Source organism: Podarcis melisellensis (assembly GCF_964234715.1).
Source record: "Podarcis melisellensis genome assembly, chromosome: 4".
In the NCBI taxonomy this organism is placed as follows: Eukaryota; Metazoa; Chordata; class Lepidosauria; order Squamata; family Lacertidae; genus Podarcis; species Podarcis melisellensis.
The window spans coordinates 40,610,380-40,637,260 of record NC_138531.1 but is presented as its reverse complement, the minus strand read 5'-3'; the positions used below and the strand labels follow the sequence as shown (position 1 = coordinate 40,637,260).

General features: G+C 42.7%; 1 protein-coding gene across 2 annotated transcripts in view; it reads left to right on the top strand.

The window, feature by feature from the left end:
* The window catches only part of RS1 (retinoschisin 1), a 30,266-nt gene extending 3,705 nt beyond the window's left edge, over nt 1–26,561 (top strand). For both annotated transcript variants that reach the window (XM_081909228.1, XM_081909227.1), the window contains exons 2-7: nt 5,627–5,736; nt 18,764–18,789; nt 20,780–20,885; nt 22,915–23,056; nt 24,380–24,575; nt 26,115–26,561. In XM_081909228.1, the coding sequence (XP_081765354.1) occupies nt 5,685–5,736; nt 18,764–18,789; nt 20,780–20,885; nt 22,915–23,056; nt 24,380–24,575; nt 26,115–26,267 (675 nt within the window). In that variant the 5' untranslated portion in view covers nt 5,627–5,684 and the 3' untranslated portion in view covers nt 26,268–26,561. The remainder of the gene's footprint in view (nt 1–5,626; nt 5,737–18,763; nt 18,790–20,779; nt 20,886–22,914; nt 23,057–24,379; nt 24,576–26,114) is intronic.
* Nucleotides 26,562–26,881: the final 320 nt, after the last annotated feature.

Here is a 26,881-nt window from a genome sequence, read left to right as displayed (position 1 = left end):
TTTGATGGGCAGCAATTTGGAAGCTTCTTGTCCTCAAGACAGCATGAAAAATGAACCAGGCAAAGGCAAAAGGGGGACTGGCAAACTGTAGCAGCTGTCAGATACCAACCATAAAGGACAAGGCTTAGAACTGAGCAATTTGTAAGCCGTTGAAGGAATATAAGAAGCTTCCTTGTACTGAGTTAGACCGCTGGTCCATCAGGGTTCTCTATGCTGATGGGCAGTGGCTTCCCAATATAGCAAGCACGTATAGTATGTTTCCCAATCCCAGGGATTGAACCTACAATCTTCTGCATGCAAAGCAGATGCTCTACCACTGAGCCATGCTGCTGCCATTACTCCCAATATGGCTGCAATTATGGCAGGCCTCCGTTATTCCTGCTGCCTCTGAGCCCTGGAAAGTCTGTTTGTTTTTAATTCTTCATGCATGCACAAACATAACCGGCTCCACTATCCCACACCTTTAGTTGACATACAGCAGTCATACATATACACACACAGGACAGTGCAGGAAGAGTCTCATATACCTCAAAAATCTCCACCTTATTTAGAGAAAGGTGAGCACGCTCTCCACTCTCAACGAGGATTGACAGCCCTCTGCTGACAGAACACCATAATCTACTTCGAAGGTAAACTGGAGCAAAAGAGTATCTCAACAGATCTCATCCTTCGGGGTATTGCGTTTTGTGTTGTTGCATTCCAACAGTATCTGCTATTCAGCATTTATTGCTCCTGAGGATTTTATAGCACTTTTATCCACAAATGTGGACAGCATGGAGATGATTGTTAAATCATTGTAACTAATGCTTCTCATTTCAGTTCCTTAGCTTGACTAAAGTTATTGTTATTGGTTAACAGTAGGAAGAGTTGTTGCTTAGTTGTTTAGTCGTGTCTGATTCTTCGTGACCCCATGGAACAGAGCACGCCAGGCAGTCCTGTCTTCCACTGCCTCCCGCAGTTTGGTCAAACTTATGTTCGTAGCTTCGAGAACACCGTCCAACCATCTCGTCCTCTGTCATCCCCTTCTCCTTGTGCCCTCAATTATTCCCAACATCAGGGTCTTTTCCAGGGAGTCTTCTCTTCTCATGAGGTGGCCAAAGTATTGGAGCCTCAGCTTCACGATCTGTCCTTCCAGTGAACACTCAGGGCTGATTTCCTTCAGAATGGATAGGTTTGATCTTCTTGCAGTCCATGGGAAGATCAGTCCAGTAGGAAGAGCAATTAGACAGAAATCTAGTCTGAATACTGTAGGGTCTGTTGGGGTACATTTCCCATTCTCCTTTATATTTTATTCCAGATCAGAATTATATATTATTATTTTTTTGCAAATTTATCATAACTTTAGTACATATATTGTATGCAAGTTATATGGTAGCACTGGGTTCAATGTTATAAAGTTCTAGGGGGGTTAAGAGAGACAGACCCCCAATTCATATTATGTTTGTTTCATTCTAGTCAAGTAGTTTTAAACAGATGTGGCAGAGGTATTATAAACATACGTACACCTACATCTCTCTTCTTCCTCAGTGGGCCTTTACATGAATGTATAACTGGTAATAAAAGCATGTGGCATTTCAGGAGTGGGCAACCTAAACTGCACCTGCATCCCAGGTTTTTCTATATGGGTCAAACAGAAAGATTATTCCTTCTGTGAAGCAGCTGAGCAGATACTCTCCATTCCACTAGATCAGAGCTTTCCAAACTATGTGTTGTGACATGTTAAGTGTGTCCCGTGAACGCTCCCCGCGCCCCTCCCAGGGCTGGAAATGTTACAAACTTCTAGTTTGCTAGTAAAACCGAATTACTGTGTCACGAAATGATGCATGTCTAAAAAGTGTGTCAACAGCATGAAAAGCTCTGCACTAGATGGCAAAGCCCCTTCAGAGTCAGTAGGGCAGCCCCACTTCCTAATGGTTAGTAGCTTATAAAAGATTCAGGATCCTTTCTTGCTCAAAAGATCCTGCACCTTTAAGAGCTGAAAGCTAGTGCAGAATCCAAAGCTTATATAGATTGCACTGCATTGATACACACCCTTGGCCCTTTTCTTCTTTTTCCAAATTGTGAAATGCAAGCAGTGGCTAATTTGCTAAATGACTCCAAAAACCATACTTGCGTTGGACAGGCTGCAATGAGGAAGGAAAGTGCAATTAGTTTTGTTTTTGACTCAAAGCAAACATAATGAAGGCTGCAGCCTATATCGTCTACCTGGGAGTAAGCCCCATTAAAGTCCAGGGGACTTACTTCCGAGTAGACCCGGTTAGCCTTGCTCTGCTAAATAACATTGCTATTCGGATACCAATACCGGTCGACCTGCACGCCCGTCCGTGACTTTTAAAACATTTTTAATCTATCCCCAATAATCACGGGAATCATCCCTGGGACCGTGAGCAACAATCGTAATTCTTTCCTTGATTTATTTTGGCAGCGGCGTAAGGAAAGGAAACAAACATTTCATACGTGGAAGCAACTTAAGGCAAACCCTGCTTTTCCCCCCCTTCTCTGCATTGCCGCGGAAACGGAGCCCCGCCTCTTCCTCCTGGCGCGTCTCTGCTTGCACTGGGCGAAGCCAATGACAGAGCAGGAAACGGCCGGCACCACGAAGAAGGAGATTGGCGGGAAAGGGAGCCGCCGTGACGGTTCCATAGTGTAGTGGTTATCACGTCTGCTTTACACGCAGAAGGTCCTGGGTTCGAGCCCCAGTGGAACCGCTAAGTTGTTTTTTCTTTCTCTCTCCCCCCCCCCCCCCGCGCCGCCTCCTTCGTCCTAACCACTGCTGCAGAAATCTCACCTCATTCCTCCAATCCCCTCTGGCTAAACTAATGGCAAAGGAACGTGGGGGGGGGGGGGAGAGATATCCAATGCACAAAGTTGCCGCTTTATGATGGCTGAGTTCCGGACACTTTTGCTGCCCGTAATTATTTGCATTCCAAAAAGGTGAATGGGTTGCTCAGCTGAGCCTCCGTCCCGCCCTCTCCTTAATCTGAATCTCCCCGGGAGAATGCACCCAAGCGTGGGCTGCGCTTATTAAGAGTGGCGCGGGGAAGGCCCTCTGCACGCGCTCAGAGGCACCCTCGATCAACACTACTTCTTCAGCCACGGCCCCTGACGTTCAACAAAGGCTGGTTAGGGGGCCCAAGCGCTCAATCGCTGGAAAATTCTTCCTTACGCCGCCAGAAACCAAAAGGAGAGGCCGCGTTTATCATTGCGTCGGCAGCCTCCCACCCGTCCCAGGTGCCGTCGAAAGGGGGAGAACTAAGAGAGCGCGTGGGAGGGAAGAGAAGCAGCTTCTGCACTGGACGGCGACGCCCCTCGATCGCCCTCCCCCGCGGCAGGATTCCCCCCCTCGGGTGGACACGCAACTGCATTGCAATTGGAACGTGTGGAAATGCAAACACGCTTCATGCTGCTACTCTCTTTCCTCCTGGTTTCCTAATCCCACCAGCTGTCATCCATGTAGGCTGCGGGAGCACTGCGCCCACATTACACCCATTGCAAAGTGGGGTTCGGGAAATAAAGAGTTGGCTTGCAGGCAAAAGCTGGCACACGCCGCGATCCCTGGCCTTCATCTGGGTTGCCAAGGGAATCGCACCCCGAAAAGGAACTAGCGGGAGGCGGCCGAAAGCAATGGAGTTCTGCTCGCGCCTGCCATCATTGCATGGCTGCTGCCGCCCACGCTTCGGCTCTGTTCGGCAGAAATGCAGAGCAGCCTCGAAAAGGATGCGGGGGAGGAGGCGAGGAAGCTCGCAGGAGGCGCGTCCCACGCGGATGCGACAGAGAGAGGCTGCTCTGGGTGTTCCCTGTTTCATAAGATCACGTATTCCTGGGAAGAAGGGGGAGGAAGGGGACGGGGGACGGACAGGTTGATTGAAAACTATACTGCTCCACCAGGCTCTGCATTTTAAGATCAGCGAGGCTGCAGCCCTAAACACGCTTTTATAAAGGGACCAAGGCCTATATGGTACATGCTTTTGAGGAAACGCACAACACGCGTTTGCTCAGCGGCCCTTCACATGACATCACGCCCTTTGCTCTGGCCTTTTTAAAATTTGTATTTTTTTCTCACTGTATTGGTGGCTTCAAGTGTTCTTCTTGAAAGAACAGCACTCTGCTAGAACTGAAGGTGGCAAGGCTGGGTTTTTTCTCTGGATTCTTTGTGAATGGGCCTGAAGGATGAAATTTTCCTAAATCAGGTTAGCTCAGAGCCGTGTGCCTGTGTTTATATTTACGCAACGCACCATTGCGCGAAATGCAGTTGTGATCCGTTTTCACGAAGATACAGAGGTTTTTAAAAATAGATTGGAGATAGGAGCCTGGATTGCAGGGAGGGTCAAGGCATGTGGCATGGATGAAGGGATCGTTTTTCATCTGGGACTGTTTTGTGACAAAATGGCACATTGTGGTCATATGTGATCATACTATACTGTATATGCTGAAAAGAACAACGGGCAAGTCTACACACTTGCTACTGAATTAAGAGCCATGCTGAAGTAAGACAGGTATATCTGCCTTTGGAACGAAGAACAATTATACAAGGGTCACAACCAAAATGCAAAATAATCTTTAATCAAAATTATTATTTTTAAAAATAATAATCCAGACAATCCTACCTATGGCTGCTCTGTTTTTGTAGATATGAGTCTTGGCAAACTTAAGCAAAGTTGAAATGTACATACTTATTACTGTGTATATAAATTGAATAAATGATAATACTTATTTCTGTGTATTACATTTAAAACTTTCCTTCTCCAAGTTGCTCTGAGTAGTCTACATGGTGTCTCCTCCTCCTGCAACCTTCTTAGGCAGCATAGGGCCGTTGACACAACCAATCCAGTGTCTAACTTTAACACTTTAAGGATAAAGTCACTCGGCTCCACAGCAAGGCTGATGTGGCTGTTGTGACAGCTAAGGTGTCCAACTCAACGTTTAATCCAAAGTTATGGGATCAGTTCCTCTTAATGCAGTCTGTCAATGTGGAGACAGGATACTTCACGGTGCATCTGACCACCTGCTTGTTAGAGCTTTCTCCATCATGGCTTATTAAAGCTAACCTAGAGTACAAGGGAGGTCCCCTTTTGCCTCCTGGGGGTGGGGGGCATTATGTTCTAATCTGTAAAACACATTCTAAACTGCTTCCATTCAAATGGCAAGTTATTTTATGTGGGTCCATTAAATTTCTTAAGCGGGTGCATATTAATTTCAGCTGTTGTGTGTGTTGTCTCCAGAGCAGTGTGTGTTTATTAAGGGAAAACCTTAAAGAAAGATAAAAATCCTAGACCTTTCACAGTATCCACATGTCAAGGACCTGTCAGACCCAGAAGATTTAACCATGTTTTGTGTGTTTGAATCCCCTAATTCCTGTTCCATCAGTATATATCCTTTTATATTTTAAAATGAATTTTTGTTTTTAAAAAAATTGAATGCCACTTTGAGATTATAAAAATATTAAGTGGTTGGTAACCGTTTCTAAAGAAATAAATGTTTTGCGATGCCTAGAAGAACCATTACCCTTGATATTTCCTTCAAAGCTGATTGTAGCTTACTGTAGTGAATTAGTGTGTCTTGGGTAAACCCCCTAAGAGCTAAAAGAGGAAGATGCTTAACGAGACTATGCTTAACTTAATCTCAGCAGAGAAAGCTGTGCCACACAATAAGCAGCCATAGCTGAAAGGTGAAAGAAAATAAAGATGCATTTCAAGATAAGAAGTGTGGTTCTGTGTCTTCTTTTCTGGTATAAAGGTAAGCACCAATCATGCCTGTCGGGCATTTAAATTGGTATAATTTGTGAAGATTCTTGTTGAAATTCAAAAGGTGAATTTTATTTTCTAGATAAATGCTGGCGTTTGTAGTTACCCTGCACCAGAGGAAGGGGTGCTGGTCTTCTAGTGTGTTTTATCAAATAGCTGTGTGCAAATGCCAAACAGCCATTTTAAAAGTTGTGGAATAAGAGGGAAAGGCCAGACTGTTGCTGGGAGGGGTTATGATCCAAAAGACTTCACAGTGCATTTTTTACAACTTTATTTTATTGGAATAGCTATATCCTATGCTATCTCACAAACTGATTTATGAAACTCCTTTTGTCGTATGCCATGAGGGCTGTTGTTCCAAGAAAGTAAGCATAATGTTCCTTGGGATCACGGAACATGTTACACGGTTCTTTGGATCCTAGCCAAAGCCTAAGAAAAGGATTACTGTTATGATGATCTGCTGAACTGCAAGAATGATTTTTAGCTTATCATTAGCCAAAGGTTGGCTGTGTGCCTCCTGTTAGCAACTGTACTCTTTTCCATGCCGTTTCTAGATGATCCCCCCTACCCCCAATCTCTCCACAGCCTGTTTGAAAATAATATAAGGCTTTGGTAAAGCCAATCATATGAACTATGGAGGGTTGAATGAGCTGCAGTGATTAACAGCACAATCCTAAACATATATATACTTAGAAGTGCCCTGTTAAGTCCAATGGAATTTATCCCTAGAGAAGTATCAGATTGCATTCTAAAATAGTCAATAATTTCAATATTTGCAGAAGTGAAAATAAATGGATTCGGGGTCATTCATGACCTTAATTCACCTGTTTGTGCTGGATAAAAGCAGTGCTGGCTCTTAGTATAGATGTTTACAGATCTTGGCTGCTGTCCTTAATGTACATAAGTTGGCATAGAATCATCTGCTTCATCTCTCCTGAGCCAGCACAAGTGCCCTGGACATCATAGTCCAGCCTTTGAATAGCTAGATGATAAAATCTCTGATTTTCTTAGTATGTTTAAACTAACTAAAGTGTTATAACGGTTAGATTAGTATGCACAAACATCTATTGTATCTCTCTGACTCTGAACATTGTATTCCTTATTTGATATCTTTATATTCTTTATTTTCTTTCGTTTATTAAGGAAACTCTGTGAACCAATGTTATAGTCTGTCAAAGTATTTGGATGTGGAGTTGTTTTTCCTATGTTTTTACTCTGATACTTTCTCTGTGTTTGGGGCAAGCAGAAGGTAGATCTGACTATACTGGTAGGGTTTGCAGTAGATCACCATGTTTCTGACTCTCTGAGGTTTAAATAGTAGTGACAGTTTAGTTGTTTTTTTAAAAAATAGGCTGCTTTGACAACAAAACACTCAGGTTTTGAAACTTCTGCGTGTGAAAGAACTGAGTTCAGTTCTGGTAATGAGAATGTTACTGGGCTGTGCGTATGCTCAGATGCACCCTGGTCCAAAATTGTACATGAACAGAAGCCTTCCTGCAGTCACAATCTTAAAAATAAAGTAGATCTGCCCAGCTTGAAGTCTGCTCACCTCTGCTCTATCCTGCTGTGATTTCAACATTACTGCATTTGGTTATCCACATTTTGACTTGTTTTGATGGATGCATCAATGACTATCACGATTAAGTACCATACATTCATATAGCAGACTATCATTCTTGACTAAATTACCTGTGGTTTCATATGCTTTTCTTAACATTCAAATCCAAAGATTCAACATTCTTTTAGAATTCCCAGCAGTTCCTTTATGTAAAGATAATCACTTTAACTCAGCATCCCAAGAGGTACTGCCAGGTCACTCACATAAGCTGGGAGCAATTATCTTGTTCTTTGTAGTAACCTGCTTATGAGTTCTTTTCCATTTGGCACGCAGCTCAGAGAGGAAACCATCTTCTGCTTTCCTCCTCAGATTAATTCTTTTCTGGTGTCTTACTGTACCATGCACGGAATAGCTTTGTGTGCTACACAATGGAGGTTTCTGCTACAAGTAGTATCTAAGCAAACTTTAACCTGAACGCTAATTGAGTGCGAGGGCCAAATTATCTTGTTGGTTGAGACTATGGTAGCATAGGACCTAAGGACAGCACATTATATATTGTCTAACAAAATACGCTGTGGTTGGTGGAAGACTTAAGACAGCAATCTTACACACACTTTACTTGATTTGGCCATCCCTAGTAATCCAGATTTTGGAGTGTGTTACCATCAGTATGCTGATGACATGCCCATTGTTCATCCTTTTCCTCTCAAGGAGGTGTAGGGGTGGATGTGCTGAACTGGGGTTTGACCATGGTAATCGACTGGATGAGACCCTGCAAACTGAGGCTTAATCTTAATAAGACAGTGAAACAGGTTAGTAGGTGGTTCTTTGGTCGGGATAGTTTGGTGTGCAACTGGTTCTGGGGCTGGATGGGTTATAGCTGTATGAATTTTATACTGTAAAACATTTTGAGATTCTTTGGTAGAAAGCAATTAACAAAATAAACAAAAACTAGGAACACTAGGTGGTATTCAGCTAAATTTTACTCAGAGTAAACCTATTGAAATTAATAATGACAAAGTTAGGTAGTTCTATTCTGAGTAGAACGTAACTGAATGCCACCCACTGACCTGGGTATTGCCTGTTTGTTTAAAAGCCTTCTATATAATATGGGAGTCAATGAACAGAAGTATTACAAAACCTTTAGGTGCTCTGCCCGCCCCCATCTCAAAAAAATGCTAATAATTGCAACATTCAGGGTGGAGGGAAACACATTTTTAAATAGGAGTGCCTACTTTTTCTGCAGTACTTGATGATACAAATATGCTTTTATCACACTTCACAGCAATGTAAAGTGCTTAAAAATATATATCTACATACCACATCCCCAATATTCCCAAGGTGAATATGTTGAGAAACGGGGGAGGGGGGGGGGAGAGACACACACACGAAGAGACAGTCCGCTTTGCCTTTTTGTGTGTGCAAAATGGAAAGAGCAAACGAAAGATCAAATTTAAACCTCCTGTCCTAACAAGCTTTGCCAAGGCAATTGGGGACTAAGTATGGCAAAATTATAATCTGTCAACTCATCTGCCTTTCAACGGGGGTCGGTTGACAGAGTAAAATGTTGCCTAAGCACCGTACATCCCAGCCTGATGCATTCCACTTTTTCAGCACTGTTTGAGATGGGGAGAGAGATGTGCTGACACTGCTAAGGAAGCTGGAAGGTGAGTGGGAAGCAAAAGGAAAAGATCCTCACTTCTTTCCTTCAACTCATTATATATGAAAATTGCATTATACACAAGGACCTGGCTAAATGTAATCATATCAGCAGCCCCATTGAGTCAGATGAGACTTTTCATTTGCTTTGTGCAAGCGCTTTATTGAATCTAAGTAGTATACTTCATACATTCTAAAGATTAATTATTGAGGAACATTTATGTAATGGAAGATTTTTTAAAATAAAAAATTATGACAACCAGATATTTTGTAGAGGCAGTTATTTGGATATTTTTGTTTCTAATTCCAAACATCACCAACACCATTATAAAGTGTACAGTTCTGGCCAGAGAAAGAGTTGGAAAGGGTTCCAAAAAGGTCAACCAAAATAATCAAGGGGGTGGAGGAAAGGGTACATTGGGGTGCTATCAAATTATGCATGGGGTGGAGAAAGCAAATAGAGGGGGCAGAATTCCCCTCTCATCACAGTGGACATCAATTGAAGCTGAATTTTGGAAGAGTCAGGACAAATAAAATAAATAATTCCACACAGTGCATACTTAAACTACGGAATTATCTTCTAAAAGAATGATTGGTGACAACCAACTTTGATTAGACAAATTCATGGAGGATAAAGGCTATCAATGGTGCTGGGGGAGACTCTTGAGAGTCCCATGGACTGCAAGAAGATCAAACCTATCCATTCTTAAGGAAATCAGCCCTGAGTGCTCACTGGAAGGACAGATCGTGAAGCTGAGGCTCCAATACTTTGGCCACCTCATGAGAAGAGAAGACTCCCTGGAAAAGACCCTAGTGTTGGGAAAGATGGAGGGCACAAGGAGAAGGGGACGACAGAGGGCGAGATGGTTGGACAGTGTTCCTGAAGCTACAAACATAAGTTTGACCAAACTGCAGGAGGCAGTGGAAGACAGGAGTGCCTGGCGTGCTCTGGTCCATGGGGTCACGAAGAGTCAGACACGACTAAACGACTAAACAACAACAACAAAGGCTATCAATGGCTACTAGCTGAAATGTCTTTGTTCTGTCCTCACTGTTGGAGGCAGTATGCCTCTGAAGGCAAGTTCCTGGGATTCCCAAGTCACGCGACTACGGTTGCCCCTCACATCTTGCTTTTTGGCTTCCCACAGGCATCTGCATGGCCACTGTGAGAACAGGACATTGGGCCACATGGATCATTGGCATGATCACACAGGCTCTTCTAATCCTGCAGGTTCTTAAAGGCTATTTACAATGTACATCTGATTATGTTAGACAGAAATTTGTCACTGTGTTATTCTATGTGTCAGTTACTGTGGCCACTTTCTATATCGGTCTGATTAAGCGCAGTGACTTGGGAAGTAAATAGCACCCCAAAATTGGCACGCTTTGTTTCCCCTTTCTATAGTGTTTCACTTTTTTAAAAAAACATACTATAAAACCTGCTTCCTGCCTGCAAATCCATCTCCTCTCCGTTTCACTGACAATGGCAAAGGCCCAAATTGCTCATTCATTTAAAGGCTTTGATTTCTATAACATACACTGAGGGTTAGCGGGAGGGATGAAACTCACTGCAGGAGATCAAGTCTGCTTTCAATTCATCAGTTGTGTTTTGGAGGCTGCCTTTAAAAGCCCTGTGTGGCACAATCACTTAAGGGGCATCATGGTCATATGCTTGGGTGAATTTGACCATGCCTTCCAAAATCCAGATATGCTGAAGAGAGGTAAAATTGGTCTTGTCATGTAGCTGGAAATTATGGATGACTGACTCACCAAGATTACTGAAGCTTCCACAGAGTATATGGTTAGCATGCTGGGTTGTTAAATTCCTAGCTTATCCTTTAACTCATTGGTTGCCTTTAAACATCAACATGCCACACTTGTCCTTATTTACCATGGGCACTCCCTAATTATCAGTCCCCTGTCCGTGCTAAATGTTCCTATTTTTTGGTTTTGGGGGATACCATGTGTTCCCTGTCCATGGCGTGTTGCGTGAGCAGGGCTAAAGAATTTAGCATGATACGAAACTTGGACACTAACACTCATTGGGCATGTGAAGCCGTACAGGCAGTCTCTGGCTTCACCACCACCTGTCCTTTAAGCACTTGCACATAGACAGCAGGGGCGCTGGCCTAGAATGGCCAGAGGTGAATGCTCTGCTGTGTAGCAATGGACTTGACCTTTAAAGCCCTAAACGGCCTCAGCCCAGTACACCTGAAGAAGCGTCTCCACCCCCATCGTTCAGCCCAGACACTGAGGTCCAGTTCCAAGGGCCTTCTGGTGGTTCCCTCCCTGCGAGATGTGAGGTTACAGGGAACCAGACAGAGAGCCTTCTCAGTAGTGGTGCCTGCCCTGTGGAACGCCCTCCCATCAGATGTCAAGGAAATATGACTTTTAGTAGCCATCTGAAGGCAACCCTGTTTATGGATATTTTTAATGTTTGATGTTTTATTCAGTTTTTTGTCCTCTGTTGGGAGCCATCCAGAGTGGCTGGGGTATAAATAATAAAATTATTATTATTAGCTCAGGCTGGCAGTGTGCTCTTTCATGCCACATGCAACATTTGAAGAGGGGGAAGAAACCAGCATGGACAAACATCAGATGTGCTCCCTGAGAGATCATGCACCCTCTCTGCCTCCACTGCTTGGTCTAGGTCACCTGTTTCAGGAAGCTTTTCGTCTGCCTTCTGCTTGAATTTTTATTTTTTTTATTGGTGTCCTCCTGTTGGCTGTGTTATTTCTTCCAGTTTCTATTTTTTCAATAATTGTTCTATAGTTTTAACTGTTTACATTAGGAGCCTTGAACACTTCATTTGAATTGGACAGGTGGGATATTGGACATTTCGATATAGATTAAAGGTTGCTTGTGATTTTGTGAAGTTAAATTTGAACCCTTGCTGGCAAGCAACAGTTATTTCCCTGCTGCTCTTTGTGCTGCAATTTTCCTGGAATCTAAAGTTGGAATCCTATATCCATTCACCCAGGAATAACCCCATTGAACTCAATGGGACTTTCTTCAGAGTAAACTTGCATGAGATTACTCTATAAATCATTGTAGCAGATTGTGCATGACATTAAAAAATTACACGCACACCACTCTGCAAAAGGTCATTAGCTAAGAAGTGCTGTGTGATATTTTAATAGGTTGTGATTACTTCCAAGCACACACACACACACACACACAGAGAGAGAGAGAGAGAGAGAGAGAGAGAGAGAGAGAGAGAGAGAGAGCGAGCGCACTTTCTTTCAACTAAAAACTACCAAGTTAGACATAGGAAATTTTGAACTGAATTAAGGAGTCTCCATAAGTCAGGCTACAAACATGACTTTGTCCTTATATCTCTAGATCTGTAAGGAAACATCTGTACCAGCTGTTTTTCTCTGAATATGTTCCAGAAACAGCTGGTACAGTCTGCACCAGACATTCAGGGCCACATTTCACAGTCATTACTGGGAAGAGAATTCTTCGGTGAAGATGAACATCTCTGAAATTGTCCTATGAACATTCTTCAGCAAGAGCTTTTGTTGAGAGTTTGAATTTATCTCCATAGCTGCTTAAATGTCCATTGCATGAAATATTATTTTATCATGCAATGCTTGTAATTTCTTAAATTTATAATTACGTAAATATTCGAATATACATCAGATTAAGAGAATGAAGACTGAGACAGTATAGGGAGTCATCAAAATGATAGAAAAGTGATTGTTGGTCATGGAATACTGGAGTGATGTTTAATGCAATGTCAAGCGAAGTTTTATTGAGTCTAGTTTGCTAGAGTATAACATGCTTTGCAAGTATATTGAACTGTACACCCCCCTTACTTATTTACTAATGGCATAGTTGGTGACCTGTTGATAATCACAGCAGCGGCCGTGACTCTTGCTTGCAACTTAAGTAAGCATCAGATTTCCACAGCATTTGGATTTCAAGGCATGTCTATTTTGTAGGTAATTGATGCCAGGGCAAGCGGTCCAGAGGTCAGAAGACGGAGGGTGTTTAAGACCAAGTGCCTGCAGGGCTGTACTGTACTATGGAGGCAATTATAAATTACCCAGGCTCACATCTGACCTATATTTCATAATCTAATTGAGGCATGTCCTCTAGATTTTAAACTGACGATGCTGTCGCTGCTAAGCACATGACCTTACATCCCCAAATTAGCCACTCTTCAGGTCCTGACCCCCTTTTATCAGACTGTGGTAATTTTAGCATTTATTCTGGCAGGACGTACGTGTGTGTGTGTGTGCGCGCGCGCACTTTTTCCATGAAAGAGCAGCCAGCGAAAGAAAAAGAAAACCTCATCGACTGAGAAAATGTTCATTAGCCTGAGGTCTGCTTCCCTTGGTTAATTAATGTGACTTGTGATTGGAACGTGTATTGGGTGCAGCTAATTTATCACTGAGCCACGATGGACTACTTTTGAGCAGAGAAAAAGGGGGTACACGGTGTAACATTTATTTGCTGAAGTAATTTTTACCACACAAGAATGTTCGTGTGAACATTCCCGGTTGTGCTTTGAAACAAATAAACCATAAAGTTATAAATGATACAACAATAAAATGAATGGAGTCAGCTTAAAAAAAAATGCCTCTAAATACGAGCTGCTGGAAATCACAAGCTGTTGTGTTCAGGGGCTTCTTAGGGGCTTCTTAGGAGCTTCTCATTTGGCCTAGGGTTGACTACAGTAATAACAGGATGAGGGAATCAAAGAGCCTTTGGCTTCCTCCAGCAGAGCTCTTCTGAGGTGCTTCGGTTCCCACCAGAGCAAGTCAAACAATCACCAGACTTAAAAGTGTTTAATAGCTTTAAAAATATATTTAGGGGGTGTCAAATTGAGACCCCCTTCTCTCCTGTGTCTCCATCTCCAATAAGACTTTCTGGGATACCAGCTTGAGCCCCACAATGGAAGAAGTGCAAGATATGCATATGCATCTTCTTTTAAAAACTTTTCCCGCTCAACTTCTTTCCCTCTTTTCACCCCCAATTCCTTATTTACTTCATTTTCATCTACATAATGTTCCATTCGGAATTGGATAGCCGCTGATGGACTGAATGGTGGTGCCAGGTTTCCTGCCTCTGCAGAACCACAGGGTGGGAATAGAAATGGCAAGCTTTCTTATTTAAGCTGTGAGGAGAACTCCACCTCACAATTTACACTTAACTCTTACTGAGAGTACAAAATTGCCCTTGGGTAACACACACCACTGAGTCAATTCATCCTCTCTCTGAAGCTGCAAACGGAGAGGCCCAGACTGTTATCTGAGGTCACATTCGTGAGGATGTGCATTGCCTAAATCCAGCTCTTCCTCACCGGAGGCTCAAGGAGAAAGTGCAGAAGTACAGACCCAGACCTCGGTCTCCATGGCTTTTGGTGGGCTTAGAAGGCAGAATCATCATCAACCTTTTATTCGACCGTCAGTCAGAAAAAAGTACAATTGTCAATACACAGTTAAACATCCAGGAAGATTTTAGAGCCTAGCCAACACTAAATGGGCTAAACAGACAGTCAATTATAGTCTTGCGACGCTTAAAAGCTAAAAAAAGAAATTTGGCCACCAAGGAAGGTATAGCTCTAGTGACATTATTCAGCAAGTGTAAAACCTGGTTTTCTCCGGGTAGGAAGCTAAATTGACATAGGAGTGGATCTATAAAATTTTGTGTAAGCTCTGCATAAGAAGGGAAAGTCAAGAGAATGTGTTCGGTGGACTCAACCACACCCATGGCACAATGACAGGTTCTCTGGGTGTATGGTACTCCCCTGTACCTTCCCCACAATATCGCAGAGTCAAGGACATTTAATCTAGCCGCTGTAAGAAGTCTGCGGTATTCCACATAGTGGATTTCTGCAAGGTAGGGGGCTGGTATGGTCCGATAAATCTGGTCCCCTAGGAACATCCCTGGTTTTACCTGGGCTATGTCCTCTTGTCTGGCAATGTCACTCAGTCTCCGGGAAGGCAGAACTAATGGATAAGCATCCTAACCCTGTGGGCACTTTGATGCTCAGACACCACTCTTATCAACTGTAAGGCTTCCAGCCCCAGTTACAGATAGGTAGCCGTGTTGGTCTGCCATAGTCAAAACAAAAAAAATTCCTTCCAGTAGCACCTTAAAGACCAACTAAGTTAGTTCTTGGTATGAGCTTTCGTGTGCATGCACACTTCTTCAGATACACCATTAAAAAAATTCCAGCCCTGCCATTAAAAAAATGTATATATATTTAAAGCACAGTCTTTCGAAGAACATTTGTTGTTCTTGCTTGTATCATACTATGTAGAAGAGGTATCCAACCTTTGTAGCCCACAGGAAAACTGGACCGTCTATCATGAGCAACACATGCACAGCAGCTAAGCACACAACACAACTTATTGCAATGGCTACATTGCAATAGGTGGGGGGAGAGGGTAGCAGGAAAGGGGACTCCGTGGGTACCTGGAAGCCCATGTTGATGACCTCTGAACATATTTAGCTTATGACGAGAACCCTTAGGTTATGATGAGAGGCCCTAAAGATAATCCAGCAAAATTGCTATTGTTATCAACTAGGCAACTGGTTGACGTATCTTAAGTCTGATTTGTATCTTGTAGTCCTTTGCTGCTGCTGAGCACCTTGTGTTCCTACAGTTGTAAATGCTGTGCTAGCCGCTGACCTCCACTTCTTGAATATCGTGGAAAAAAATAACTCCACCTGACAAGGTCAGTTGCATTGGAGACACCAGAAACACGATCTCTGGCAGTTCATGTCCTCCCGGCTTTCACATCAATATTCAGCACAATGACACAGGTGTGTGAGAGAGTGTGTAGAAAAAACAACAGTCCAACTTGTATTACGTAAATATATTTATAGCTCATGAAACAGAAGGGGGGAGTCCATTAAAACTTTATTTAATTATATTATTTTTCTCAACAATCCTACAATCTATTCTGATTTGTAGGATACCAGCAAAATTCAGGCCATACCAGGACATTGTCGACAGCTTCCTATTTGATTCCAAAAATATCCCTTGGACTCTCTGGAAACTCCTGGTTTCTGCTTGTGAATGTGTGCCTTCATTGATCTTTCATATGGCCTTCATTGATCTCAGAATAGGAAAAGTACTTCTAGTGCTCATTAAAATTCCATTAACGGAATCTCCTGCACACACAAATCAGGCATTAATAGGATCCTAGCAACAGGGATAAACACTCTCTTCTCCCCCCTCCCCAGCCATTCATAGTGAGGAAAGGTCTGATTGCCGATATGGGAACATGGTATTTGCCATGTGATTCCTGATTGACTGGAGTCACCTGATGAAGAAAAATGCTGTGGGGGTGGAAAAAGACCTGGTGCTGAAGCACTAACAAATGGAATTGAAGATATGTACTTGTTTAAGGGTAGCTGTTTCCTCTAGAGCACTTAGGGAGCCTGAAAGATAACAACCCACATTATAACTAAAAAGAAATTAGAGGTCACTGTGGAATTGTTGTTTGTCTGAATCCGCTTTTTGTTATACTGGGATTTTGTATTATTCAATCTATGTTGGGTTCAGACAGATGTGAACCAATTGTTATGATAAAACCCAGCAGGTTTGATTACGAAGGGAATAAAAGGAGCATGAGGATTTGAAGAGAATATGTGGTAGATTTTCTGGGGCTGGGACGAGGGTGAGACTTTGAGCTTAGGGGATCTATTTTGCTTTTATCCTAAAACCCCAAGATTCACCAACCAGATCCTGGTGCAAAAGGTGGAAGTAAAGAATTCTGAGCCCATAGATGTAGGGTTGGTTCCCAGAACTGAACAGACCTCTGTCCTTTCACAGCCTTCCTGGTTAATTGGGGGTGTGCATAGTTCTTTTGTTGCTGCTGTTGTTAAACGGATGAGACTCAGAAATCTGTGCTGATCTACTGCAAACAACACAGAGATACCTGTGTAGATTCAGATCTACCTTCTGTCCACTCTTAAAAAGGTAAAGGTAAAAGGACCCCTGACAATTAAGTCGAGTCGCGGACAACTCTGGGGTTGTGGCGCTCACCTTGCTTTACAGACCAAGGGAGCCGGCGTTTGTCTGCTTCCGCAGACAGTTTTTCTGGGTCATGTGGCCAGCATGACTAAGCCGCTTCTGGCAAAAGCAGAGCAGCACACGGAAACACCGTTTACCTTCTCGCTGGAGCGGTACCTATTTATATACTTGCACTTTGTGGCATGCTTTCAAACTGCTAGGTTGGCAGGAGCTGGGACCGAACAATGGGAGCTCGTGGGGATTCGAACCACCAACCTTTTGATTGGCAAGCCCAAGCGGCACAGTGGTTTAACCAGAGCACCACCCGCATCCCTGTCTGTCCACTCTTATGTTAGAGGAAAACATAGTCAAGTTTTGAGTTGGCAGAGAGGGCAGACAGGATAGATCACCCATCTAGATCTACGTGTTGCCTGAACCATCACACTTTAGGTATTTGCACAATTTTCCATGCTATGTAAACATATCACCAGTGAACACTAGCTGCATGGCACCTGTGGTCTCTGACTGCAGTAGGCATGGATCAGTGCTAACTGGATTTCCTTGATATGGAGCTATGCAGCTTCTACTGTTGCCTCTTTAGTTTTCTTGATTTTCTTATCTCCCTTTAAACCACCTTGTGCCAAAGTGGGCAGAGGATGTTGGTTTCTGCTTTCTTCTCTGTGCAGCGAAGTGCTTGTCACGAGACAGGTTGTTTACATTCCACGGAGTCTGTACTGTTGGAGGTTTTCCCACGGGAATAGGAGACTGGATATGACGTACACTGGTTTCCTGTTTTTCACTGTTCTTTGCAGTTTCAGTTTGTGATCCTCTCCGTGCTTTGGAGGAGAGATGACGCTTTCTCTGCTCCGGCAGAGGGAAGATGTTTTTTCTGTAACTTACCAGCTTTGCACTGTAAATAAAGTAGTATAGAGCATGTTGGTACATACTTCTCATCATTCCGCTGTGCACTGGACACTGCTTATCCCCAACAGTAACCCATGAAACCTCCATCAATTGGTTAGTCTTTAAGCTGCCACAGGATTCTTGGTCTTTAAAAAATAAAGATCAAAATGGTCTGGACTAGAGTTCCTTATGTACTCTGATTGTACACGCAGAGTTTTCCCTACAAGCAGGATCGCACCTTTACATGGTCATCTTTGTGTAGATGGAGATACACTATACATTGCTATGAATGGGGAAACCTTTCCCATCAAGGAAGCTCTGTGTGCATATCAGATCCCTACGGTCCAGAACAGGTATGGGGGATCTCCAGATGTTGCTGAACTACAACTCCCATCATCCCTGGCTCTTGGCCATGCTTGCTGGAGCTGATGTTCAGTAACATCTGGAGAATGAAATGTGCCTGACACCTGGTTTAGAAGGAATTGTTGATTTGAGGCAGGTGCCATCTTGGGACCTTCCAGCTGAGGCTGAGGGTTCTAGTCCAAAACATCTGGAGTGCCCTGGGTTGGCTAAGGCAGCTCTTCATAGTGTGGAAAGAGAGAGGTAAGAAACTAAGTTAAGAAACTTCAGGTAGGAAAACATATCCAGCCAGATTTGATTAACATTAGGGAGTTTGGAGTGCACTTCTTCCTTGCGCTCTGGCTAATTCATAACAAACAGCTTATGCAAAGTACAATTTTCTCCATTTTTGCTTCTGCCCACAGTTTGTCATCCATTGCAATGCGGTACTTCATGACGCATGAGCAACCATGTGATTTATTTCCATACCTTTTCCCATTCATTTCAGTACCTCACGAGTTATCGCTATGCTTTTAACTGTCGTTTTCTTGTCGTTTCCCACCATGCTGCATTATCTCTGCTGTACAGCCATGCTGGCATTGTCACCAGCAGAGGTAGGTCCTTTAAACTTCTTTGTATAATATCCAAATATTTTTGGAGCTTTATCCAGACCTGTGCTGACCATTCCAGCACTCACTGATTAGAGTATAGTATTGATATTTATGTTTTCAGGTCATTTAGTCCTTGGATGATTTCTGGCAAATATTTAATAGCACACTCCTCCAGTGTTTGCATAGTACCAGAATACATCTTTCCACCGCAGAAGCAATATTGTGAACTTGCTTTAAACAAACTCATATTTGATGCCATGTCAATAGATTGTGCAACTGGACAGAGACGCTGTACCAAATGGATCTTTCGTCATTGCTTTTGTTGTTTTTATTAGTCCATTTCTATCCCATTCCTTCAAGGAGCTCAAGGTGACATGCATGGCTCTCCCCCACTCTCCATTTTACTTCCATAAACACCTTGTGAGGTCAGTTAGGCTGAGAGATGGTGACTGTCCCAAGGTCATCTAGTGAATTTTGTAGCAGAATGGAGATTTATTTAACAGTTTGGGCCATGACCTAGAGTGACATACTTTACCTACATACTCCCATATCCACACATGCATATTTTTTTATCAGCTTGCCTTGCAAAGGCACCCCTGCAGAACAACAGCTTTTAGGACTGGGGAGTGCACCACTGGATTCATACCTTGAATTGTATCCTACTTAAGGAAATGTCAGCAATGTGCATCTTCAAATGCCTGCAACAACCAAATTGTTATATCATTCTGATTTTTTTGTTTCCTTCTGACTCGCTCAGCCTCTTGAAAACATGTTTGCTTTTATGATACCATAAAAACTTTAAATGCTTTCCTACGCAAGTAGTTTGCAGAGTGCTTGGCCCTTTCCCCACAAGGTACCACATCTAAGCTGCTACACGTTGCCTTATACTGCAATGCAACCTCACACATCTATCTGCCTGCTTCCCTTTCCTGCCTGCAATGATTAAATGATAATTCCTTGGCTATGAGGACAAGTTGTATGGCCTGCTGCCCATTCTCCACCACGCTTTGTTATGATGCCATCAGGGTGCACTTGCTATCTTAGTAATGCTAATTTCTTTAAATGTACATGATTAATTTCACATCTTGTTCTTCCCCTGGCTTTTAGAAGCTGTTTTTTTATTATTTAAACTGAGAGCTGCACACCTGCCCACACAAACTGCAGTGTTTCACATTAGCTTTGGTAGTTATTTAAGCAAGAAGAGAGGAGGGATTTTGGGTGGGCAGGAAGGAGAGAAGCAAAGCAAAGCCTGATAACGATTGCCATGGTGTCTAGCAACAGAGGAAGCTGACCTAAACTGAGTGTGACCATTGTCTTACCTACCTCATCTAGCAACTAACTGGCCGTGACTCTCTGGAATTCCATTCTGGTGATGCCAGGCTTGAACCCAGGGACTTCTGCATGCAAAGCAGTTGCTCTATTGTGGAGCTATTGCTACCTCAAGCTGTTATTGCTTAAACAAACATTATTAAAAAATCATCAAAAGTAATACAAAAGAGTCATCTGCAACTTGCAACATGAAATTAAATGTAGGGAACTGGTCCATTTATACAGTCAGTCCGATTAATATGCAAATAGGTCTCTGCTCAGTATTTTGGCTGCTCTAGCAAATAGAGCAAAACAGATTTCTGATGAATTGCATTGTTTCCCAACTTTCTCTTGGCCACTGCAGAGAATCTGCCCGAGATTTCTAAAATAAAAGCTCCTTTTGAATTTGTACTCAAATTGAGAAACCTAGTAAGTAAGGGCAGATATTCTCCACAGCTGATTAGCTCTGAGACTCCTCTACATAAAAGTATAGTGTCCCTTAGGAACTCATATTCAGGTATATAGCAGTCATTGACATTCATCCTCCTACACTTTGAGCTGTCCTTTTTTTCTATGTCAAAATGGCGGCGATTTGGACTTGCTGTGTTGGCCAGTGGAAATGGCAGGGATTAAGAGAACAGGGTTTACACCAGTTTGCTTCTTTCCTTCTTTTCTGCTCTGTTAGGATGACAGACTGGAACACTGGCACAGTAAAGCCTGCAAATGTGATTGTCAGGGAAGTCCAAATTCCGTATGGTCCTCGGGGACAAACAATCTGGAATGCATGCCAGGTAAGAACTTTTGACTGATCATGGCTTCTAGCACAGGCCTATAGTTACTTAACCTGTGAGTAAGGCCTCCATTGCAGCCACCCAAAGCCAGTTTTAATTTAAAATAAATAAATATTTAGCACTTTTTCAGGAGAAGGCTTGGGCTTTGGCACACCCAGGGGAACAGAATCCCAGTGTTGAAGGAAAGTCACTGAGGACACCACTACCTATGAGGGAGCTGGAGAACTGGTCACCCTCCAGATTCCAACTCTCATCAGCCCCAGCCAGCATGGCCCATGGGAGTTGTAGTTCAGCAACATCTGGAAGGAGGTTTAACCCTTTCCCAGCTGTGAGCACCTCCCCCCCCCAAATATGACAATTACAAAGAAAAGCTCCTGAGTTTAAATTGCTGCTTAGGAGGGGATTTCCATTGGGATAGTAGCTGGGAAAGGATCACACTTTCTTACCCCATGCACTGTGGTCCTGGTAAAAGCTGTATCACCTACACTTAGCATTTAAGATGGGGAAGCTGTAGATGAAGCTTATTTAATGCAACATGTAGTCGGGCCCTTAAATGATGATGTGTCATTCCCTCTCTCACCCCCCCCCCAAAAAAAATCTAATGACAGTAATTTGATTCTTATCTTTGCAAAATTTACTTGTGTTAAATTTTGCAGGATTTTTTTTAAAAAATAAATGCAACCCTGTAATTTTCCACCATCTTCATTATAACTAAAACCACATGGTAGTATTAGCTGAGAAAGTGTTTCACCTTCAAATGCCATATTACGGAGAAAAGATATATGGTGGTAGAAACTAGGCAGGGATGCCATTCTAATGCACATCACACAGAAAGACCTTCTAAGGTCAATGGTAACAGCATTAAATAATTTAACTGACTTGGTCCATCAGTCCCCATACATCTGTCTGGTAATTTCTTTCTCCACGACAGCTTTCTAGAACAGAAGGTTACCTCCTAAGTATATTATGATTGTGTTAGCTAGAGATTAGTGCTACTAAAAATAAAACTCTCATTTCTTGTAAACATTGCAGGCAATTCAGCCCAGTTTTACTTAACATAGTTTGCAAGACTTCAACACATACCGTCACTGTGATTTCCATGGTGATGGAGACTACAAAATATGCCCTCATTACAGGGAGTTCATGGGTAGTATCGAAATGAAAGTGGTGATTAAGCAGGGGTAAGAAATTGGATTCAGTTTGTATTTAAAGGCAAGCCTATCTCATTCACACTTCTCAGAATTTTGCAATGCGCTTCTCCAGCCAAGCAGTACATACAAAAGTTCGTATACCAGAGTAAATTGTGCAAAATAAAAAATAAAAATCCATCCAGCCATAAACATAGCATTCCAAAATGCATTGTGTTAGGGAAAATGGGTTTGCAAAAGTTATTTGGCAAAATCACATACAAATATGGAATTTGCACTAATATGCTGATGAGTTTTCATGAGGTTTTTTTTTTATTAAAAAATTGCCAACTGATGTGAAAATGTGGAGAACTGAAAATGAGAAACAGTGTGAAACCAATATTGGGTTTCCTCCATCCCTAGTGGCAATTCATACAAGAGGGCAACTCCATGCAGGTCCAACACAGCCACAATTCTGACAGTGGCCTCCCACATTCCCAAGGCAATTTTGTGTACCTTGTTTGGCTGGTGAAAGTATGCAGACATCATACTTTCCGTGGGCTAGGAAAGCAAAGTTATGGACTCAGAAATCAACAAAAGGAATAAAGGAAACAAAGCAACCCAACTTCTACTCTTACTAAATGCTTCAGTCTACCAGTAAAACAAAGTCTGCATCTCACCCTCTGTAAGAGAGCCTTGGGGCTAGGGAATCCATGGCCTCTCTGATGCTATTGAACTCCAACTCCTATCAGCCCCAGCCTGTATGGCCAGTGAACAGGGATGATCGGAGTTGATATCCATCTACATCTGAAGGGCCAGACGTTTCCCAGCCCTGAGATAGAGAAGGAGCTTTTTGTACCTGTGCACACACTCTTTTGAAAATGTTTGTTGTTCGCTTACAGAATGTCCCTATCACAAGCCACTTGGTTTTGAGTCAGGAGCTGTTACTCCAGACCAGATAAGCTGCTCCAGTCCAGAGCAGTACACTGGATGGTACACTTCATGGATTGCAAACAAGGCCCGGCTTAATGGGCAAGGTTTTGGGTAAGCAGCACATCTTCCTCCTTATGTTTTGACCAGTAAAGAGTCAGCCAGACACTATGTAAAACCCTTCCTTCCTTCCTTCCTTCCTTCCTTCCTTCCTTCCTTCCTTCCTTCCTTCCTTCCTTCCTTCCTTCCTTCCTTTCTCTCTTTCTAGAAGTCTGCTCAACTACCTCTGCTCTTTGTCTCCCCTGCTTTTTGATGTTGTGCTGATCCACTTCCTCCTGGTTTTTGTTCCCCCAGCTGTCTCTTCCTGCCAACCACTGTGTCAACAAGTTATTCTTCCTTCTGGCTGTATTAATACATTTTGATACGGCTCCTCTAAATTACCTATTTCTTGAGCATGTGCTCTAATTTGCTTGTGCAAAGTTTATGCAGAGGTTAGATTATAGCTAGTTTTTATGGAGCATTCCTTCTCCTTTGTTTGCAGGGAGATTATATGACAATGAGCATCCACCCTGCATTCCTCTTGGTTTGCTTGCAGGTTGTGTATATAATGTACCAGAAAGGCATATATGGTGTACATTTCCTTGGCATTTTCCTGCGTGCAAAATGTCTGAATGATATGCAACCAAATAGTTGTGCTAGTGCAAGGATTAGTGCTAGTGCAACAGGATTGCCTTTCCTTTCCTTCCCCCCATGTGCCCTGTGCCATCCCGAAATATGCTCCAGAGAATTAAGGGAACCCCAAGAACAGATTTAGGGGGAGAACACTCCGTTGTGCAAGGAGAAATTCCTTAATGCTACTTTGAATACAACAGGCCGTTTCTAGAGTTTTTGCCACACTAGGGTGATGGGGCATCTTAATCCACTTTAATTGTACAATTCTAAATTCCATAGTATGTTCTTGAACTCTTCCCTCAAACCAGGCCCTATGCAGAGGGAGGTGCGGAAGGGGCGCAGCCAGGTACACTTGCCCTGGGCTGGCCAGGTGGCTCCACCAGGGACCAGTTGCTTTTTTTGTCTGAGTTTCTAACTTTATTCTAAGAACACTCCCTCCTCAGGCCTCAGGGCACTGCACAGGCCTACTTCAAACTCCTGGCAGTCTGGAGGTGCCTTTCGTTCCACCTACATTGACTCACCAAGGGTATTACACATAAATCAAAATGGCAAAATGTGGAGTTAAGAGGCACAAGCGCAACTGCAGCAAACGAGTCTGAGCGCTGCTGCCAAATTGTCCCAGAGAAGTTACTTCTAGCATGCCGGTGTCAGCTGTAATTGCATACCCCTCCGACCTCAGAGAACACATCTCATTCACTGGCAAGTGTTTCTTTTAGTATGTATAGGACATAACCTTCTATGTCTTTCTCCTGCAACTCTTAACAGGTGTGCCTGGCTCTCCAAATACCAAGACACAAACCAGTGGCTGCAGATTGACCTGAAGGAAATCAAAGTGATTTCAGGAATAATCACACAAGGACGGTGTGATGCAGACGAATGGATGACGAAATATAGCGTGCAGTACAGGACTGACGAGAACCTGAACTGGGTCTATTACAAGGATCAGACAGGAAACAACAGGGTCAGTATGAGATGCATTTTCTGAAAGATGCATTTTCTGGAGATGTCCCCACATTGGCATTTGTTCAGAACAGAGTGTGTTGAGATAAATAATCCCATTCAAATAAAAATGAATCCTAGTATTCATTGACTTTCAGTACTTGACAATCAAATTTGAGTCCAAGGCTGAGATTCTAAACCCACTTATCTGGGGTTACTTCTTAGTGGTTAAAATCATTTTGTTAAACTCATGTGTCCCAATAAAGTGAGGGACAAGGAATATTCCCTCTTAAAAAAATTATTCACCATACTTCAGTTGATCACCCAGTAAATAAATAGATAAGGAAATACATCAGAAGGCTAAATGTGTGTGGCCAGCCATCACAACACTCATCTAGGAAGGTTGCCATTGAACTGGCTGCATGTGTTTTGACAGATATGGAAATGTCCAGAGGAACCAGTTGCTACATGCAACAACTTACCTACCTCTAGAACTGATTAGAGGGTTGAGTTTCCCTGATACTGTTGATAGGGAATCTGGTGGGAGGTAAGCAGTGCCACATTTATTTAGAAAAACGGTGTTTCTGTAATGTGAAATATACTGTAGAAAGAAGCAGAACTTTTAAAGTGTTACGGCACTGGAAATATATTATTTTCTCCTGAGTAAATCGGGGGGGGGGGGCCAAAGGCTGTAAAGAGCACTGCTATGTATAATGAGTGTGATATTTTTAAGCAGATAGATTCTCATACAATCTGCTACTTGTTATAGCTGCTTTCCAAGGTGGCAAAGTCCACACTGAATACCATATTCTACCACCTCTTTAGCATCTCATCTATTGTCAGTTTGCTGCACTCTAGTTCAGAATTGGGGAAATCAGAGTACAAGCTTTCACAACCTGGAGCTTCTGAGCTAATTGCCAGTCGACCCCAAATCTCCCTGAAGTTTGGACATGGCATGCCTATAGCCGATAGCCAAAAGAAAAAAGAATCTGAATAAAATTCTGTATTAATAGATAACATTTGAATAAAGAATTTGAACGGGAAAGGATGAGAAAAAGAATCTGCATTAGCCTTGATCTCATTACATTGGAGCAAAATCTGCATTTGTTCTAAATTGAGAAAATTGACAAGAATTACAAGCGGAAACATTTCAGTCATAAACATTTTTACGCTATGTAGAGCCAATACATTTATGACACTTACTCCTCATTTATACTAGTGGGTTCTTCATGGATTTGACTAGCCATGCTACATGCCAGGATGAAACTACACGCCCTGGAAAGCCTACTATTGTATAAACATAATTTAGCTGTGGAGAGGTTGGTTTATCTCCCCAAGCAGAATTTGGCAACATGCACCATGTAATTGCAAGTAATTTGCTTCTAGTGACAGAAACCAGCAGCAGTATTGCTTGGTAAATTAGTGACACGAAATAATTTAAGTCGCTAAATATGTTTCCAACTTACTGAATGCAGAATTAAAGGAAGTTAAGGCCTCGATCCTGTCTTCTGTGAAATAAAATGTGTCCCCACTCCCCGACCTTTCTTTTTGTCTTCTGTAGGTTTTCTATGGAAATTCAGACAGATCATCTTCTGTGCAGAACCTTCTGCGCCCACCCATTGTCTCGCGCTACATTCGCTTGATACCACTTGGCTGGCATGTGCGCATTGCCATCAGGATGGAGCTGCTTGTATGCATGAATAAGTGTGCTTGATGCTAAACTTCAGCACCACATGACATTGCAAGGGAAAGAGATGGGAGGCATTAGCAAGATATAGAAGTACAATGAATAGAATGAGTAGGTTCCTCATGTATCTCAGTGTACTATAAATGTAGACATTATCCCTTTTGCTGTGACTTGCACCTTCCACAACTATGGAAGCTTTAACTGAAGTCTAAATCAGGCGTCCTCAACTTTGTCCCTCCAGATGTTTTAAGGCTACAATTCCCATCATCCCTGACCACTAGTCCTGCTAGCTAGGGATCATGGGAGTTGTGGGCCAAAAACATCTGGAGGGCCAAAGTTGGATTAGCATCAACCAATAGAACCCAAGAGCCCAATTTTGAGATGAAATTAATATCCACATATCCATGATCCCATGTTGCATTATATTTCCTGTTTCAGCTCCAGGGGTGGGAGGAGTTGGTGGTGAGAGGGAAAGGCGTTGACTTGATTTTTGTGAAGCTCTCATGAAAGTACAGACTAGCCTATGCAAAAAAAGGAGGAATTTATACACACACACACACACACACACACACGTTTCTTATTGCACCCAGTGTCAAGCTTTGCTGATGCTAGCATACTTAATTAGACTTAACACAGGTCTT